The 15,685-nt window shown below is 45.2% G+C and overlaps 1 protein-coding gene and 1 long non-coding RNA gene across 2 annotated transcripts; one reads left to right on the forward strand and one right to left on the reverse strand.

The window, feature by feature from the left end:
- Positions 1 to 7,320: 7,320 nt before the first annotated feature.
- Positions 7,321 to 12,967, forward strand: RTP1 (receptor transporter protein 1). Its single transcript, XM_001158125.6, has 2 exons — positions 7,321 to 8,483; positions 10,247 to 12,967. The coding sequence occupies exons 1-2, from the start codon at positions 8,212 to 8,214 to the stop codon at positions 10,764 to 10,766; spliced, it is 792 nt and encodes a 263-aa protein (XP_001158125.4). The 5' UTR covers positions 7,321 to 8,211; the 3' UTR covers positions 10,767 to 12,967.
- LOC104005894 (uncharacterized) lies at positions 7,770 to 9,754 on the reverse strand. The gene is made up of 3 exons (XR_001713845.3): positions 9,592 to 9,754; positions 9,223 to 9,398; positions 7,770 to 8,726 (listed from the first exon to the last, which is right to left on the reverse strand). It is a non-coding gene; the product is annotated as an uncharacterized LOC104005894 (long non-coding RNA).
- Positions 12,968 to 15,685: the final 2,718 nt, after the last annotated feature.

The raw sequence follows: 15,685 nt of genomic DNA on the forward strand, positions 1-15,685 counted from the left end.
GGTTAGAGAGTGCTGCTATCACTGGATAACGAGCTCCACGTCACTGGAAATGTTCACATTCAGGCTAGGTAACGGCTTGGCTCTCAATAGGCATTGGTTATTACTTCAATTTCAGAGGCAACCCTAATCCCAGATCACTGGGTCTGTCTAAAGATAGACAGTGAAGTCTCCTCATTCTATATGAAGAACCACCTTCTCACTAAATTAAAATCTGATTATTTTATGCCTATTTATGTCTTCATATGAAATGTCTCAGAATCACTGGCACATCTGATTAGGATTAGACTAGATAATTTCCAAGATCCCTTTTACTCCATAATTCTGTTCTATACATCTTTGTATTTTCAGGTCATATGGTAGAGACTCAGCCAAAGTGACTGAATGCAAATGTGATTCAGGTTTATTCTGTGGCCACTGTGAAATACACATCTGCTGTCCAGAGCGGTTTCCTCTCATTTGCAAAAGAGAGGACCAAGTTTTCTTGTTTTATTGCTTTTCTTGGAAAGATCATGCTCAGAAGGAGGGCAAGTGTGCATCAGAATGGATTTTTTTCTACTCCTTCCTCTACTTTCTTTCTTTCTTTTTACCCTAGTGAGTAGAGGTCTTTGATATAATAGAATAAAGGGACATAAACTTTGTTAGCATAGTAAGAAATGACAGCTATGCAATGGAATGTGGTCAGTATTAGTGGGAGAAAGGTTATTAGCTTATAGATACTCTACACTGAAGGTTGAAGCAAGGTCCTGAAGAGAAAGTAGAAGAGCAGAAGAGATCAAAGAGAAGACCTAGAAAGGAGACCAGAAAAAATAAGGGGAAGTTCTGGACATGCATTCTAGGTGGACTCTCAGTGGACCTATTGGAGACTTGATGGAAGAGTAAAGGAAAGTTGTGTCCTGTCTTCTGAACTCCATGAGTATGCCATTCAACCACAGTAAGACGGTCTGATAATGTACAGTGACTTCATTTCCTACTAGACCTTCCATGAAATGTTATTAGGGTTGAACGGTTGCATATCTTTCCAAAACTGCTTCAGGAAGAATCTCTTGGGGGTACAGTCTGAAGATACGTTCCCATAATAGTGGCTGCTTGGCAACAGGAACATGCTTAAGGCTCAGTCTTCATGTCCTAAGCCAAAGGCTCTGGGTTAGTGTGGGTCACTGGACTATTGACGTTCACTGGACATGAAATGAGTGAGACTAATTTATCTCTATATCCCATGTGTCCAGTATAGAGCCTGGCACATGGTAGTTGATAATTCAGTGTTTTAAAAAATAAATGGATAACATTGTTGCTTCCCCACATGTAATGTTGCCTTGCCCCTTCTTCAGAATAAGGGGAAGGAAGATGTCTTTTATTTTAGATCAAATATCCTGAAAATAGGGAAATTAGTTTTTGAGGACTTGATAATTTCTCTCAAGTATGCCCTTCTTCACTTCCTGGACCATGGCACTGTTCCCTTGGTAATATCCATAGAACATTTTCTGATGAATGCTCTTCTCAAAGACAAGATCTTGCACTTGAAAAAAAAAAAAACCAGAGAGACTGGGCAGTAGTGCATGTCTGTAGTCTTAGAACTTTGGGAGGCTGAGGTGGGAAGATCACGTGAGCCCAGGAGTTTGAGACCAGCCGAGGCAACACAGTGAGACCCTACCTCTACAAAAAAAAAAAAAAAAAAAAAAATTTAAAAATCAGCTGATCATGATGGTGCATGCCTGTAGTTCCAGTTATTTGGGAGGCTGATGTGGGAGGATCACTTGAGCCCAGGAGATCAAGGCTGCAGTGAACCATGATTGAACCACTGCACTCCAGTCTGAGTGACAGAGTGAGACCCTGTCTCAAAAAACAAACATAGAAAAAACAAAACACATAGACTGGGCACAGTGATGTGTGCCTATAATTCCAGCTACTCAGGAGGCTGAAAAGGAGGATTGCTTGAGCCTGAGAGCTCAAGAGTAACGTGGGCAACATAGACAGAACCCATCTCTGAAAAAAAAAAAGCACAGAGTTTTATGGGGATAAAACTTCAAGAGAATGAAGACTGGGGGACTTTGGATTTTGGGCTGTATATCTCTGAAGGGCCCTCGCTGATGGTAGGCACATATGCCTCACAAAATTGAGCAAGAGCTTGGAAAAGAAGTTCAATGGTTGCTGTTGGGGTGGAGGGGAAGCAAAGGAAGAGATTCTTATAAATCATGACTGGGCATGCAGAGGTGGGTGGTACTGGCAGGCTGGGTACCTGTAATGCTTTCCTTTGCTTTGACCCAAAGGGAGCAGCCCTACTGTTCCTATCTGGCTATGTTTTGGGATTGGACTTGCTGGATTAGTTTACTCTTTGGCTACTTTGCCTTTTTGATCCTTAGTTTGCTTTTTTTTTTTTTTTTTTTTTTTTGCAAAATAATGTCAACCTCTACCTACATCATAGAATTGGACATAGTGTTCTCAAGGCACTAAGCTCTTTGAAGGATGAAGAAAAATAATCAGGTACTGTGGTAGAAAGCCTCCAAAGATGGCTGCCACCAATTCCTTCCCTTCCTATAGGCACAGGCAATTTCCCCATCAAGAGTTGAAGTTTATTTCCCATTCCCCTATATCGGGCTGGCCCTGTGATTGCTTTCATCAACAGAATATGACAGGAGTGATGTTATGGGACTTCTGACTCTAGCCTTAAGGAGGACTGGAAGCTTCCATTTATTCTTCCTAGAATGAATCTTCTTGGAAACAAACTACCATGTAGTGAAGAAGCCTGAGCAGCTAAAAGGAAAGACCCAAGTGGAGAAATACCATAATGGTGAATAAGGCATTATGAAAGTTCACAAATGGCAGAGGCATTGTGGAGAGGAAGGGAAGTCCATATTCACGGTAATTGTTTCTTCCAGTGAAAACAAAGGTCTATCCCTTCCTTGATGGAAATGGTCCAGTGTAATCAACTTGCCACCCGGTCGTTGGTTGTTTCCCATGGAATCATGGCCCAATCAATTGTTCAGTGTTGGTCTCTCTCTGTTTTTGGAATTTGGGCATTGTATTAGTCCATTCTTGCACTGCAAAAAAGAAATACCTGAGACTGGGTAATTTATTAATATAAAGAAAAGAGGTTTAATTGGCTCAGGGTTCCATAGGCTGTACAGGTAGCATAGCTGAGGAGGCCTTAGGAAACTTACAATCATGACGGAAGGTGAAGGAAAGCAGGCTTGTCTTACGTGGCTGAAGCAGGAGGAAGAGAGAGCGAAGGGGGAGGTGCTACACTCATTTAAACAACCAGATCTCATGAGAACTCACTCACTATCACCAGAACAGCAAGGGGGAAATCCACCACTATAATCCAATCACCTCCCATCAGGACCCTCTTCCAACATTGGGGATTACAATTCGACATGAGATTTGGGTGGGGACACAAATCCAAACCATATCAGGCACTTAGCAGTGGATTTAGAGAATTCCTTATATACCATTGTGATATTCCATATAGCATTGCTTCTGACTGGCAGCTCATTTCAAAGTAAAGGAAATCTGGCAATGAGCTCACACTCATGAAATTCATTAGTCTTAACTATATCACCCATAATCCTGAAGTAGTTGGCCTGATTGAACAATGTGGTGGTCTTTGGAAGACTCAGTTATAGAATCAGCTGGGGGACAGGACCTTGCAGGGCTAGGATAATGTTCTCCAGGATGTGGTACATGCTCAGAATTAGCAACCATGATGATATAGTGCTTAGTTCCAAGAATTAAAGGGTAGAATGGACTGGCTTTCTCAAAATTAGCCCTAATGGTAAACTAGTTTTTTTTCCCTTTTCTTTCTGTACCCATAACTTTGATCTCTGCTATTTTAGAAATCTTAGTACCCAAGGAAAAAAAATGTTGCCATTAGAGAAGAAAATTAAAAATTCCTTTAAAGTTGAGACTACTACATGGGCTCTTAATATCATTAAATCAACAGAGGGAGGGGCTTACTGTTCTGGTCCAGCAATGTTGGGGCATTCTGGAAGGAAAGAGTCTTTGTTTTGGGACTGTGAGGCACATTTAGATCTTTGGTACAGGGTACCAGTAGAAACTTCCAGTCATGGGTCCAGCCCTAAAACACACCCCTCCTTCTTCTCAAATGCCATTTAGGGATAGAAAATTGTGCATAGTTGAGAATTTTTCATGAGTGCATCATTTCAAGAAAAAAAATTAGAGGCTTGTTTTTTCTTTTCATTGCTCTATTTTCTAGTTGGGAACTTAATTTAAAGCATTTTATCCACTTAAAACATGATCACAAACTTTAAGAAATTGGCCAGGGTGAGGCCAACAGCTTTAGAGATTTCTGAATTGGCATTCTCTAAATTGTAGATTCCATGGTGTTAGAGGTCATTTGATAGAGAGCAAGTTGCAATACCACAGTATTTTTTTCTGTCTTGATAGAAATTTTTATTAGAGAAAATACTCTGCTATCCAGAAGGATGCATTATATTGGCCTCTGCACAGCAAGCTTGGGTTCTAAATAAAACTTAATTTGTGCCAATGGGGATTGCATCAGCTGGTTACACACACACACACACACACACACACACACACACCCCTACCCCTCTGGTGATTCTTACTTTCTGTCTTCTGTCATCATAGTGTTTATTGTAGCAACACCTGCAAAATACTTCTAGAGGATTTGTTCTGGGTAGCACTGTTTGTTATAAGCTCCTCTCAGCTTCACGTATTTTCTGGGAAGGTCCACAGCCCCCATTCTCATTTTGGCCAGTAGCTCCCACCTGAGGCAGTTCCCATCATATCTGTGAGGTTAGTTAAACGAGTTTACTTATTTAGGTGTTGGTTGCCTTAATTCAGAGGTAAGAATACTGACTTGAAGGACTAAAAGTTTAATGAAGGGTCCTGAAGAACTTAAAAGTTTTTCCCAATGCCGGCCAGGTGAGATGGCGCATGCCTGTGATCTTAGCACTTTGGGAGGTGGAGGCAGGAGGTTTGCTTGAGCCCAGGAGTTTGGGACCAGTCTGGGCAACACAGCAAGACCCCGTCTCTACATAAAAAATGGGTTTTCCAATGTTAATGTTCAGTGGCTTGATATATTTAATTTCTGTCCTTCTTGCTGTGTTCAGTACAAATCTAGTAGAGAAGCACCTCCCCAGAGATCGTCAACTATATAGCAGGCCCCAGGAAACAGAGCCTGGCTCCAGGCATTACCTGCCATGCCTCTTTAGAAGCTTCCCTCTTCCAACCAGTGGCCTCCATCCTACCTCCTGCCCTCCCAGGATTCAGTTTTCTAAGTATAAAGCTGTTTGAAACCATACATGACTAAAGTTAGAGGGGAGCTTACCTTTGTCATCTACCCTAATTCTTCATTGAACAGATGGACAAACTGAGGCCAAGGGAAATTAGTGGCTTGCCCAAGGTCACAATGTCAGCCAGGAGCAGAGCTGGGCTATGTGTCTCCTGACTCCCAGTTCAGTGCTCTCTCCATTGAGCCAAGATGCCTGGCATCAAATGATTGAGGCTTTACAGGGTTGCTGTGCCTAGAGATGACTTTCTGTACCATATTTTCTTTGGTAAGATTTCAAGCTAAATATCTCTCTCAGCTCTAAAATATTTATACTGAGTATCAGGGGTCTGTGGACACCATTGCTTCATTAAGTTTGGCAGTGGAGGCAGCATCCCCAGCAGTAGCAGGGAGCCTGGTGGGTCAAGTACAACTCACCCCTCTTCTGGGGAGATGTGGCCTCAGTGTGGGGGGGCCCCAGTGAACCATTTGCTGAAATGATATAAACTTCATTTGCAATTCTTGGGGTCTGTAATGGCCACGTGAGTGATGAAGAAACACATATTTAATTAGCAGATGTTATGTTCTAGATTCCACGCTGAGCATCACAATGGCTAAAGCTGGGGCTTTGTAGACAGTCATATAGGTTTAAGTCCCAGTTCAACTAGTTATTAGCTGTTAAATCTTGTGCAAGTTATCTAACCTCTAGACTTTAGCTCACATATCTGTAAAATGGAGCTGCTGCTGCTGTTACCTACCTGTCAAGTTTGTTATTGAATGAAATAAATTAATATTTATAAAGCACCAGAACAATGCTTTCTACGCACTTACCAGGTAAGTGCTGTATAGTGATTGCTATATAGTAAGTGCTATATGGTGATTGCTGTTACTATGCAAATTAAAATTATATTCACATAAAACATTAACATGTATTTTTTACTGGGATGAAAAGATACAGATTATATACATTAGAATTGCTACCTATGAGTCTATATGGAAATTTTTTTTTTGTAAAAGCAGCCAGGCACGGTGACTCATGCCAGCACTTGGGGATGCTAAGGTAGGCACATCACCTGAGGTCAGGAGTTTGAGACCAGCCTGGCCAACATGGTGAAATCCCATCTCTACGGAAAATACAAAATCAGCCAGGTGTGGTGACGCATGCCTGTAATCCCAGTTACTTGGGAGGTTGAGGCAAGAGAATCACTTGAACTTGGGAGGTGGAGGTTGCAGTGAGTCGAGATTGTGCCATTGCACTCCAGCCTGGGCAACAGAGCGAGACTCTGTAACAACAACAACAACAACAACAACACCACCACCACCACCACCACCACAACCAGGCAAGCCATTCTAAAGCCCCTGCTTTTAATCACAGCAGATACTGTTTTGTTATTATCCCACTGAGAAGATGAATAAACTGAGGTTAAAATAGTGTAAATCAAGGCATCAAACATCCATGAAGCGGCAGGAGAAGCACTTGGAAGATGGTTTCTGGTATCAGATGGGTGATTTTAAGTCCCTCTTTTTCATCACTAAACTTCAAGATCTGCTGGCTGTCCAAAATTCATACTGTTTGAAGAGCCTGCTCAGATTCTGCTAGCCACACCAAGCTTTTGGAGAGAGTGGAGTCAAGAGACGTGTTTTCCAATTGTAGGAAGTGTTGTCTCTAATGCATGCGATGAGCTTCGTCAACAAGTTTATACAAATAGATGGGAAGAGTGTAATGTGAGAAACTGAAATAAAACCAAAATGCCCTAAAAGACAGGATTGGCTAAATAAATTATGCCTATCCATATAACAGAATATAGGTAGCCCATAATATACTACTACGGAATATGACCTAGAAAAATATTCATGATATATTATTTTTTGAAAATGTCACAATGTGGTATATAGAATGTATGTGGTGTACAGAATGTGTGTGTATATACACACACATACACTTGTACAGAAAAATGGTAAGCGGGATGTACATATCATAATGTGTGGGGTATTATGGAAGAGTCTTACTTCTCTTTTCTTTCATCTATATTTTGTATTTTTTCTAGAATAAACCCATATGATTTTTTAAAAGGAAAAATAATTTATTAAAAATAGCAGCAGAGGCATGTATAGTAAAGGCTGTTTTGCCTGTGGGTGGTGCTCCTCTTCTGCGCTTCTATAATCAGCTTGGAAAGAATCTTGTCTGCTCCTGCCTGGCTGATGCAATGCTCCTACCTTTGTGCACAGGTGGCTGTTCTTGCACAAGGCCATTGCAGCATGGATCCTATTGCACAGTTATTCAGTACACAGTCAGCTACAAGCACTGACATAGAGCTTGGCACATGTCTGCAAACCCTACCCACATGCTCGGATATGTTTGAAATGAATGAATTAATGAACCGGTCTGGGGTCAACAGCTTGAATTTGTATACAGGCTCTGCCATTTATAAGCTAGGTGAGTCCTAGGCTCCTGATCTGTACTGCAGCAATAGTAATCATAACTTAAGAGACCTCCAATTGTGTTTTGAAAATGGCAAAGTGCTGGTCACAAGATGGCTGGGGAAGCCGAGAGAGAGTTTATTATTATTGCTCCATCTACTAACAAATTTACATCTCCCCATCCCTCATTTCTCCTTGGCTGCCTAAGGCATCATGGTTACCATAGCAGCCAGATGCTGATGATGCCTCCAGGGGGCGGCAAGGTGAAACTGAGCCAGTTCCCAGTCCTCACCTCCCCATACTCTTTCCAGGCCAGGGTGAGATGGTCTGAAGCTCAGTCTCTGGTCAGGTCCCCCACTCTGTCTTGGATCATTTAGACCCACAAACTCTGCCTCTGCAATCTCAGTTCAGGGCCTTGAAACACCTCTTCAGAGACTCCCTCCTCCCCAAGCTCTGTCTTCTGGCAACCTGCCTGGTTGCCGTGGAAACAGGTTCCACTGCGGACAAAGGAGGGAGCTGGGTCCTGCTTCCTCCTGGTCTTGTCGATGAGGATTTTTAGACCGTGGAGACTGCGCTGCCCTGCCCTGCACCTACCCTCACTCTCCGTGTTCTCACTAAGGTGGAAATTGCCTTCCCTCACTACTGACGAGACCATGTGTAAAAGCGTGACCACAGATGAGTGGAAGAAAGTCTTCTATGAGAAGATGGAGGAGGCAAAGCCGGCTGACAGCTGGGACCTCATCATAGACCCCAACCTCAAGCACAATGTGCTGAGCCCTGGTTGGAAGCAGTATCTGGAATTGCATGCTTCAGGCAGGTGAGTAGCCCAGGAAGGTGGATCCCTGCAGGCCGCCTCTAGGTCCCTAGCTCTGGGGCACCTTCCAAGGAGAGGAAGATTACGTAGAACCCAAGTGTTTAGCTTCAATCTCACTATTAGGCTGGCGTAGACTGGAAGTCAGAGAAAGAGTCCCTAACTGGGAACTACGACACTTGAGTTGGATTTCAGCCCTTCTACTGATCACCTGTGTTACTCTTCCTCTCTGAGTCACAATTTTTCCGTCTGGAAAATAAAGACATAGAATATACGTATGAGTCCTACACACTGACATTTTACATATTTTCTATTTTAACAGTCTCTTAAAAAGTAGTTTAAAACCAGAGAAGAAGGGTTTGAGGCCCACTGGGGGTCGAGACGTCCGTGCTCTGGTCCTGGGACCGGTTTAAATCTATTTAACTCAACTTAATTTCACTTAAAATATTGAATACATGAGATGTGCCAGAAACTGGCTCTGCCATTGGCTCCATGGCTGTTGAGGAACTCGATTTTCTTCTTGGACCTGGCTTTCTCCTTTTGCACAGTGAGAGGTTAGCCTGTGGTCCACAGAGCAGCAGGATCGGCATCAGCTGGAATTTGTTAGGAAAGCAGAATCTTGGGCCCCTTTTAGATCTGAATCAGAATCTGATTTCAAGAAGAGTTCTAGGTGATTAGTATGTAAAAACTATCTGAGATGAATTTCTAGCACTCTTGTTCATGGGTCCAGAGTGTAGGGGCTTACCTTTGAGACATAAGATGGGGAGGCTGAGTGGTGCAGCCTGGAAGTCAGAAGCAAGGCCTTCCTGCTTGCCCTGGTTCAGCCAATTCACTTCAATTCAGGAAACATTACTGGGCACCTGTTACGTGCTGGGCGCCGGTTCTGCCTCTAGCTGTGTGTACATGGATGCCTCTCTCACTCTGTCTCAGCATAAAAGAAAACATTAATTAGGTGATTTCCAGGTCCCTCTAGTTACGACATTTTTCAATCCAGGTTTTGTAGTCTGGTCTGAGAGAGGAAACAGTCCCCAAAAGATGTGTGAACAAGAAGAGAATGAAAATGTGAAGCTCCTAAACTGGCTGACAGGAGGGGTGTCAAGGGCTGGACACTTACAGGCAGGATCAGGAGCTTCTTGAAGACCTGGAAGGCTGTGGGGGCTGAGTGGGGAGGGCTTGTGGCTGCCCCAGACCTGGCTGGGGACCTGTAATCCCCAGCTGGCCCCAGTCAGGCCTGGGAGACTACAGGCCTTGGGGATCTGGGCACAGACTGCCTCCACCTCCAGGCTTTGTGATGCATTAACTCTGACACTGGCCTGGACGTTGATAGCTAGTAATGGTGTCATTTTCTCCTAATTTGGATCTAGCCTGTTCACAGTCAGTGTTAACAGATAGAAATGTGCAGATGGATTATGTGTTTCTTATCTGGTGTGAGAAGGAAGGACTCACCTAGTGCACCACGCGCATTTTGCCCATGAGGAATAAGAATGACGCCCAATGCTGGGGTGTTGGGAGTTAGGCCTCTGGAAAGCGCTGAGGACGTAGAGCACTGCTGGATGCCCGGTGACATCCTGAGGAACCTGCTGTAGTCCTAGGGGCACTTGCAAGGCTGAGTGGCTTCCTGGGGAAAGCTAATGAACCCAGGGCGCCGGCAACACACTTCCTCCACCTCCAGGCTCTGCTTAGCCTCCACGTCCCCTCACGCCATTCCTAGGGCTGTTTCCACCACCTCCGCCCGTCTTCTATTCCTCCCTCTCCTCCCGTCTCCGCAGGTTCCACTGCTCCTGGTGCTGGCACACCTGGCAGTCGCCCTACGTGGTCATCCTCTTCCACATGTTCCTGGACCGCGCCCAGCGGGCGGGCTCGGTGCGCATGCGCGTCTTCAAGCAGCTGTGCTACGAGTGCGGCACGGCGCGGCTGGACGAGTCCAGCATGCTGGAGGAGAACATCGAGGGCCTGGTGGACAACCTCGTCACCAGCCTGCGCGAGCAGTGCTACGGCGAGCGCGGCGGCCAGTACCGCATCCACGTGGCCAGCCGCCAGGACAACCGGCGGCACCGCGGAGAGTTCTGCGAGGCCTGCCAGGAGGGCATCGTGCACTGGAAGCCCAGCGAGAAGCTGCTGGAGGAGGAGGCGACCACCTACACCTTCTCCCGGGCGCCCAGCCCCACCAAGTCGCAGGACGAGACGGGCTCAGGCTGGAACTTCTGCTCTATCCCCTGGTGCTTGTTTTGGGCCACGGTCCTGCTGCTGATCATCTACCTGCAGTTCTCTTTCCGTAGCTCCGTATAAGATTCCGTGGTTGGGCCCAGAGCCTATCGAGGGTGCCAGTTAGCTGATGCGAGGGTAGAGGAGAGACGTGGGTTGAGAATAGTGTAAACTTCTAGCGCTGGTGATGTCACTGACTCAGTGGGGATCTTGGACAAATTATACAGTTTTTCCATCTATAAAACTTAGGGTTTGGGCAAGATCATTGGTTTATCATAGTGAAACCCAGGACCCCAGAGTTCTGCGTAGGTGGCTCAGGGACTTTTGGATTTGGAAAGTAGGCTAAGCTGGTGGGTGTCTCCAACTCCTGGTCTAAACACCCATCCTCCAACTCCTACCTCCTCCTCTTGCTTCGATCAGAACAGCTTTACTTTAGATGGGGTTCCATTTAAGATTTTTGTACCAAAAAAAAAAAAAAAAAGTTTAACTACTTTTAAAAAGTTTGAAAATTAGAGGACTGGGTGATTTCAAAAGGGCTTTCCACAGTAATGAGCTCGACCTTGCTCTTATTAGTCCCTCACCCCTGCCCCTCATGATCTCCCACTTTCTCTAGCGAGAATTTAGGGGAGGTTCAGAAGACAGAGTTTTAGAAGCAAAGCACAAAATCTCTGGGAGGCCTTATAATGGAGGGTCTTCAGAGTTCAGGGACCAAGTCTAGCAGATTCTCAGCAGTGCTGATGGCCAGAATTCAGGAGCAGGGGCCTGGCCTCCTGGGTTCTTTGCTGAAATTATAGTTGAATGGCTTTCTCACATTGGCCAAGCATGAGGCCTCTTGCCAAAGATCAGCTGTCCCCCTAAAGCCACAGGGATGGGGTATCTTCAGCAAGAGAGAGGGCGTTAAAGATGTAAAATGCTTTGTCCATGGGGAAGTGCACAGATATGTGGGAGAACCTTACAAGGCTCTAAAATGAGATGTGATATGGCTTGAAATGGGAGGAGAGACTTTCTGACAGTGGAGGGTCTGGAATGGAATTGGTGGGGAGAGGCAGCAAGCTGCACTTTTGAGGGGCCTCATTTACCCCACCTCTGTTAAAAACTTGACTACTCTCCTCTTTAATAGAAAGTCACCATCATCTGTAGTGATGGAGGAAGGGGGTCACTTATGTAAAGATGGGACACTTTAATAAAGACAGGATATCTTCCATAAGGCTTAGTAGTCATTAATGTGTGTTTGAGATTCCCCCACAGTCCCAGATCTGTAATGAGCTATTGGTCCCCTCCATCTCGCCACCCTGTCTCCCCTTTTCTCCCTTCTGCCCCCTGACCCCACTGCCACATAAGGCTCTATCTAGCTCCAGCTTTGGGCCAGTCTTGTCCACAGTCAGGAGGGATGGAAGTCAGTCATTCAGGGGATCAGCATAAGGTCAGTTTTACTCCTATCCTGGCTCGAATTCAAGTAAGCAGCGATGGCTTCCTTTACTTCATTCACAGAGTATTTATTTCTTCCTCTAGTCCGCATATCCTGAACACCTGCTATCTAGCAAGTCACTTGCTAGACAGTAGGTGTTCAGAATATGCGGACTAGAGGAAGAAATGAATACTGTGGGTGCAGCGGAATATAGGGGGTGCTCTCTGGTTTCTCAGACATCTCTGCTTGCTACAGAAGTTTTCAGCCCTGGCTGTACTTCAGAAATTCTGGGGAGATTTTAAAGAAATATAAGTACTCAGCCTCTACCCCAGACCAATGGGATCAAAATTTGGGGGAAGTGGGACCTGAGCATCTGAATTAGAATAAAACACCCAGGTGATCGACCTGTACTGCCTGGTGTAATGCCTTCTAACTGAGGGATAGACTTCCTTTTGCATCTAGTTTTATGAAAAATGAGCCCTGAGATCTTCCTTGATGATTTGCCCTGGATTCTTTAGGACTGGGGCTCGGCTTCCCTTTCTCTAGCTGCCCTACTCACTCCCCAGCCTGTGCTCTGGGGAGTTCACCGTCCCTCACACTCCCTTGCTCCCGCAGGTTTGCTGCTACAATGGCTGTGTTCTGCTCTGAGAGTCTTTGTCACTGAGCTCTGCCACCCTTGCTGGGACACTCATAAAACTTGTTATAATTACTCATCCCTGCTAGGATGTAAGTTCCAAAAAGCATAGACTCCATGGATTTCATTCACCTCTATTGAATGCATAACAAATGTTCAATAAAAATGTATTGAATGAATAAATGAACCAATAAGCTGAGCCATCTCCAGCCAGATCTTCACCTCTCTAGCATATTATGCTTGTGACGATATTCAGAGTCTCCTTCTCACTTCACCACTCATTCTTTCTATGTCTTGAACTTACATATCCCAGAGCAAATCAGTTTAAATTAAGGTACTTGAAGTAGGGACAGCGTTTTGTTTTTATTTTTGTTTTGTTTTAAGATGATAGCATGGGGTCATGTGAAGGGCCCTGAACACTGCATTGGGAGCTGTGGGTCCTCATTTGATTTTAATTGGGTTCTGCTGGGACTTTTGGGGGGTCATTATTTTCTCTGGGTCTCTGGGTCTTAGATGCTCTTACGATATGAAGCATTCTGAAGTCTGTCTTTGTGCCATCCTGTATTAGCCCATATAAAGCATTTTTACACACTTTCCAATGACAAGTTCTCCAGCCTGTATTTGAGCACCCCCAGTGACAGGAGGTCATTACCACCCAAGGCAGCTCATGCCATCTTTGGATAGTTCTGCCTTTTAAAGGCTTTTCCTTTTAAGCCTCCCTCAAAAGGGTTTGAATTTTTTCACTTTCTGGTTCTGGTTCTCACAAGTGGGATCCCACAGGGGAGGATGTTTCCTATTCCCCATACAGATCTTTTCTCAGCACTGCAGCCAGGGCAATCCTTTTAACCTAAGTCAGATCCTGCCATTCTTGCGCTCCCTTTTGTGTTCTGTAAAAGCCAAGTCCCGCAAGGCCAAACGTGGTGTGGCTTCAGCCATGTTACTGACATCCTCTAGTGCTCTTTGCCCTCATTTCTGTAGCTACCCTGGTTTCTTTGCTGTTCCCCAAATACACAGGCATGTACGTGCTTAGGGCCTTATTCTACCTGTTCCCTCTGCCTGGAATGGTCTTTCCCAAGAAATTCACTTGCCTCACTTTGTGACCTCCCTCAAGTGTTGGCTCAAGTCTCAACTCAGATGCTCTTCTCAGGCCTTCTACTTCATGCTGTCACCTGTTCCCCCACCCCACCCTCTCGCTCCTGGTTCGCCTTGCGCTTACCTTAGCCTGTGTTTTCAGAAAGCAGAAGTCAAGGCAGAGGTTTATGTGATAGTACTTGACTGGGGAGCATGACCTCAGAAAGCTGGAGTAAGGCAGACGGAGCACAGCAAAGCAGGAGGGAAATCCAATGAAAGGAGGTCTTGTCAAGTTGGCCATCTCCACTGGTGAAGGGTTGTTCAGTCCCAGAAAACCATCTGAGAAGCCGGATGAAATGCATCTCCAGATCACTTGGGAGTAAAGGGCTACCTATCCCCTGGCTCCTGCCTTCCAATAGCTGAAGGTTGCCCCATAGGATGTTAACTTCCCTCCGCTCTGGGTTGTGGTACACTAACTGAATGAAAACATGAATGCATAAGTACTGAAAGAGTATCAGAAGACAAGGTTAGTGTCCTTGCTCTGACTTTCTCAAGGTACAATTTCCAGTTTCTGACTTTTGCAGTCCTGTTCTGGTTGGGTTTCTTTCTGGGGGCCCAGCATCCACTCCACATCCTTTAAAAATAGCACTCTGACTTCCTTTTCCAGGAATTACCTGTCCCCCATGCAATATAACGTGGTGGCATATCAAGGAACTCTGCACCTCCCCTCAACTCCCAAGCAAGGAGCACATGCCCTAAGAGAAGTTGATTGGAATTTCAATGATAAACAAAGTGATAAAAACACTAAAAACGGATGGAGCCTATCAATTCCAGTGGTGGCCCCCGACATAATTGTAAAATTGTTTCTATTGTTTTTCCTATTCATATCTCCTGCATGGCCAATTTTTTCTTTTTTCTTTTTTTTTTTTTGAGATGGAGTCTAGCACTGTCGCCCAGGCTGGAGTGCAGTGGTGCGATCTCGGCTCACTGCAAGCTCCACCTCCCGGGTTCACGCCATTCTCTTGCCTCAGCCTCCCGAGTAGCTGGGACTACAGGCTCCCGCCACGAAGCGTGGCTAATTTTTTTGTATTTTTAGTAGAGACGGGGTTTCACCGTGTTAGCCCGGATGGTCTCTAGAGCATGGCCAAATTTTGTCGTTTGCTGAGACTTGTTCTCCACTCTTCTTTCTGATTCTGTGAACTTTCCCCATAGCTTTTCAATACTTTCCCTTTTATGCTTAAATCAGCTGCCATCTCTGTGTGTTTCAACCAAAGGACTCTGGCTGATACACCAGGACTTCTCCACTGGGTCAACTCTGACGATGAAAGCTCAGACCAGAGCTCCATCTGCCCTCTCCCTGGACCTTCAACTTCTCTGTTCTCTGTGCTGAAGCACCTGCGTCAACCCCACACATTCCCCTACAAATCTTGCCTTTTCTTCTTCTATTTTTTTTTTTTTTTTTTTTTTTTTGAGCTGGAGTTTCGCTCTTTCACCCAGGCTGGAGTGAAGTGGCATGATCTTGGCTCACTGTAACCTCCGCCTCCCTGGTTCAAGCGATTCTCCTGCCTCAGCCTCCCAAATAGCTGGGATTATAGGTGCCCGCCACCACGCCTAGCTAATTTTTGTGTTTTTAGTACAGACGGGGTTTTCCCATGTTGGCCAGGCTGGTCTCAAACTCCTGACTTCGGGTGATTCACCTGCCTCAGCTGCTCAAAGTGCTGGGAGTACAGGCATGAGCCACCACGCCCAGCCAAATCCTGCCTTTTCTCCTTCCATTTACAATGAGATGTTTCAAGGACTGTTCATAGGCTGCCTCCACATTTACACTTCCAGTTAATTCTACAGGCTAACGTTCACCCCACAATGTTGCAGAAATTGTCCTCATCCAGC

This window comes from Pan troglodytes, chromosome 2 (assembly GCF_028858775.2).
Source record: "Pan troglodytes isolate AG18354 chromosome 2, NHGRI_mPanTro3-v2.0_pri, whole genome shotgun sequence".
NCBI classification, from domain to species: Eukaryota; Metazoa; Chordata; class Mammalia; order Primates; family Hominidae; genus Pan; species Pan troglodytes.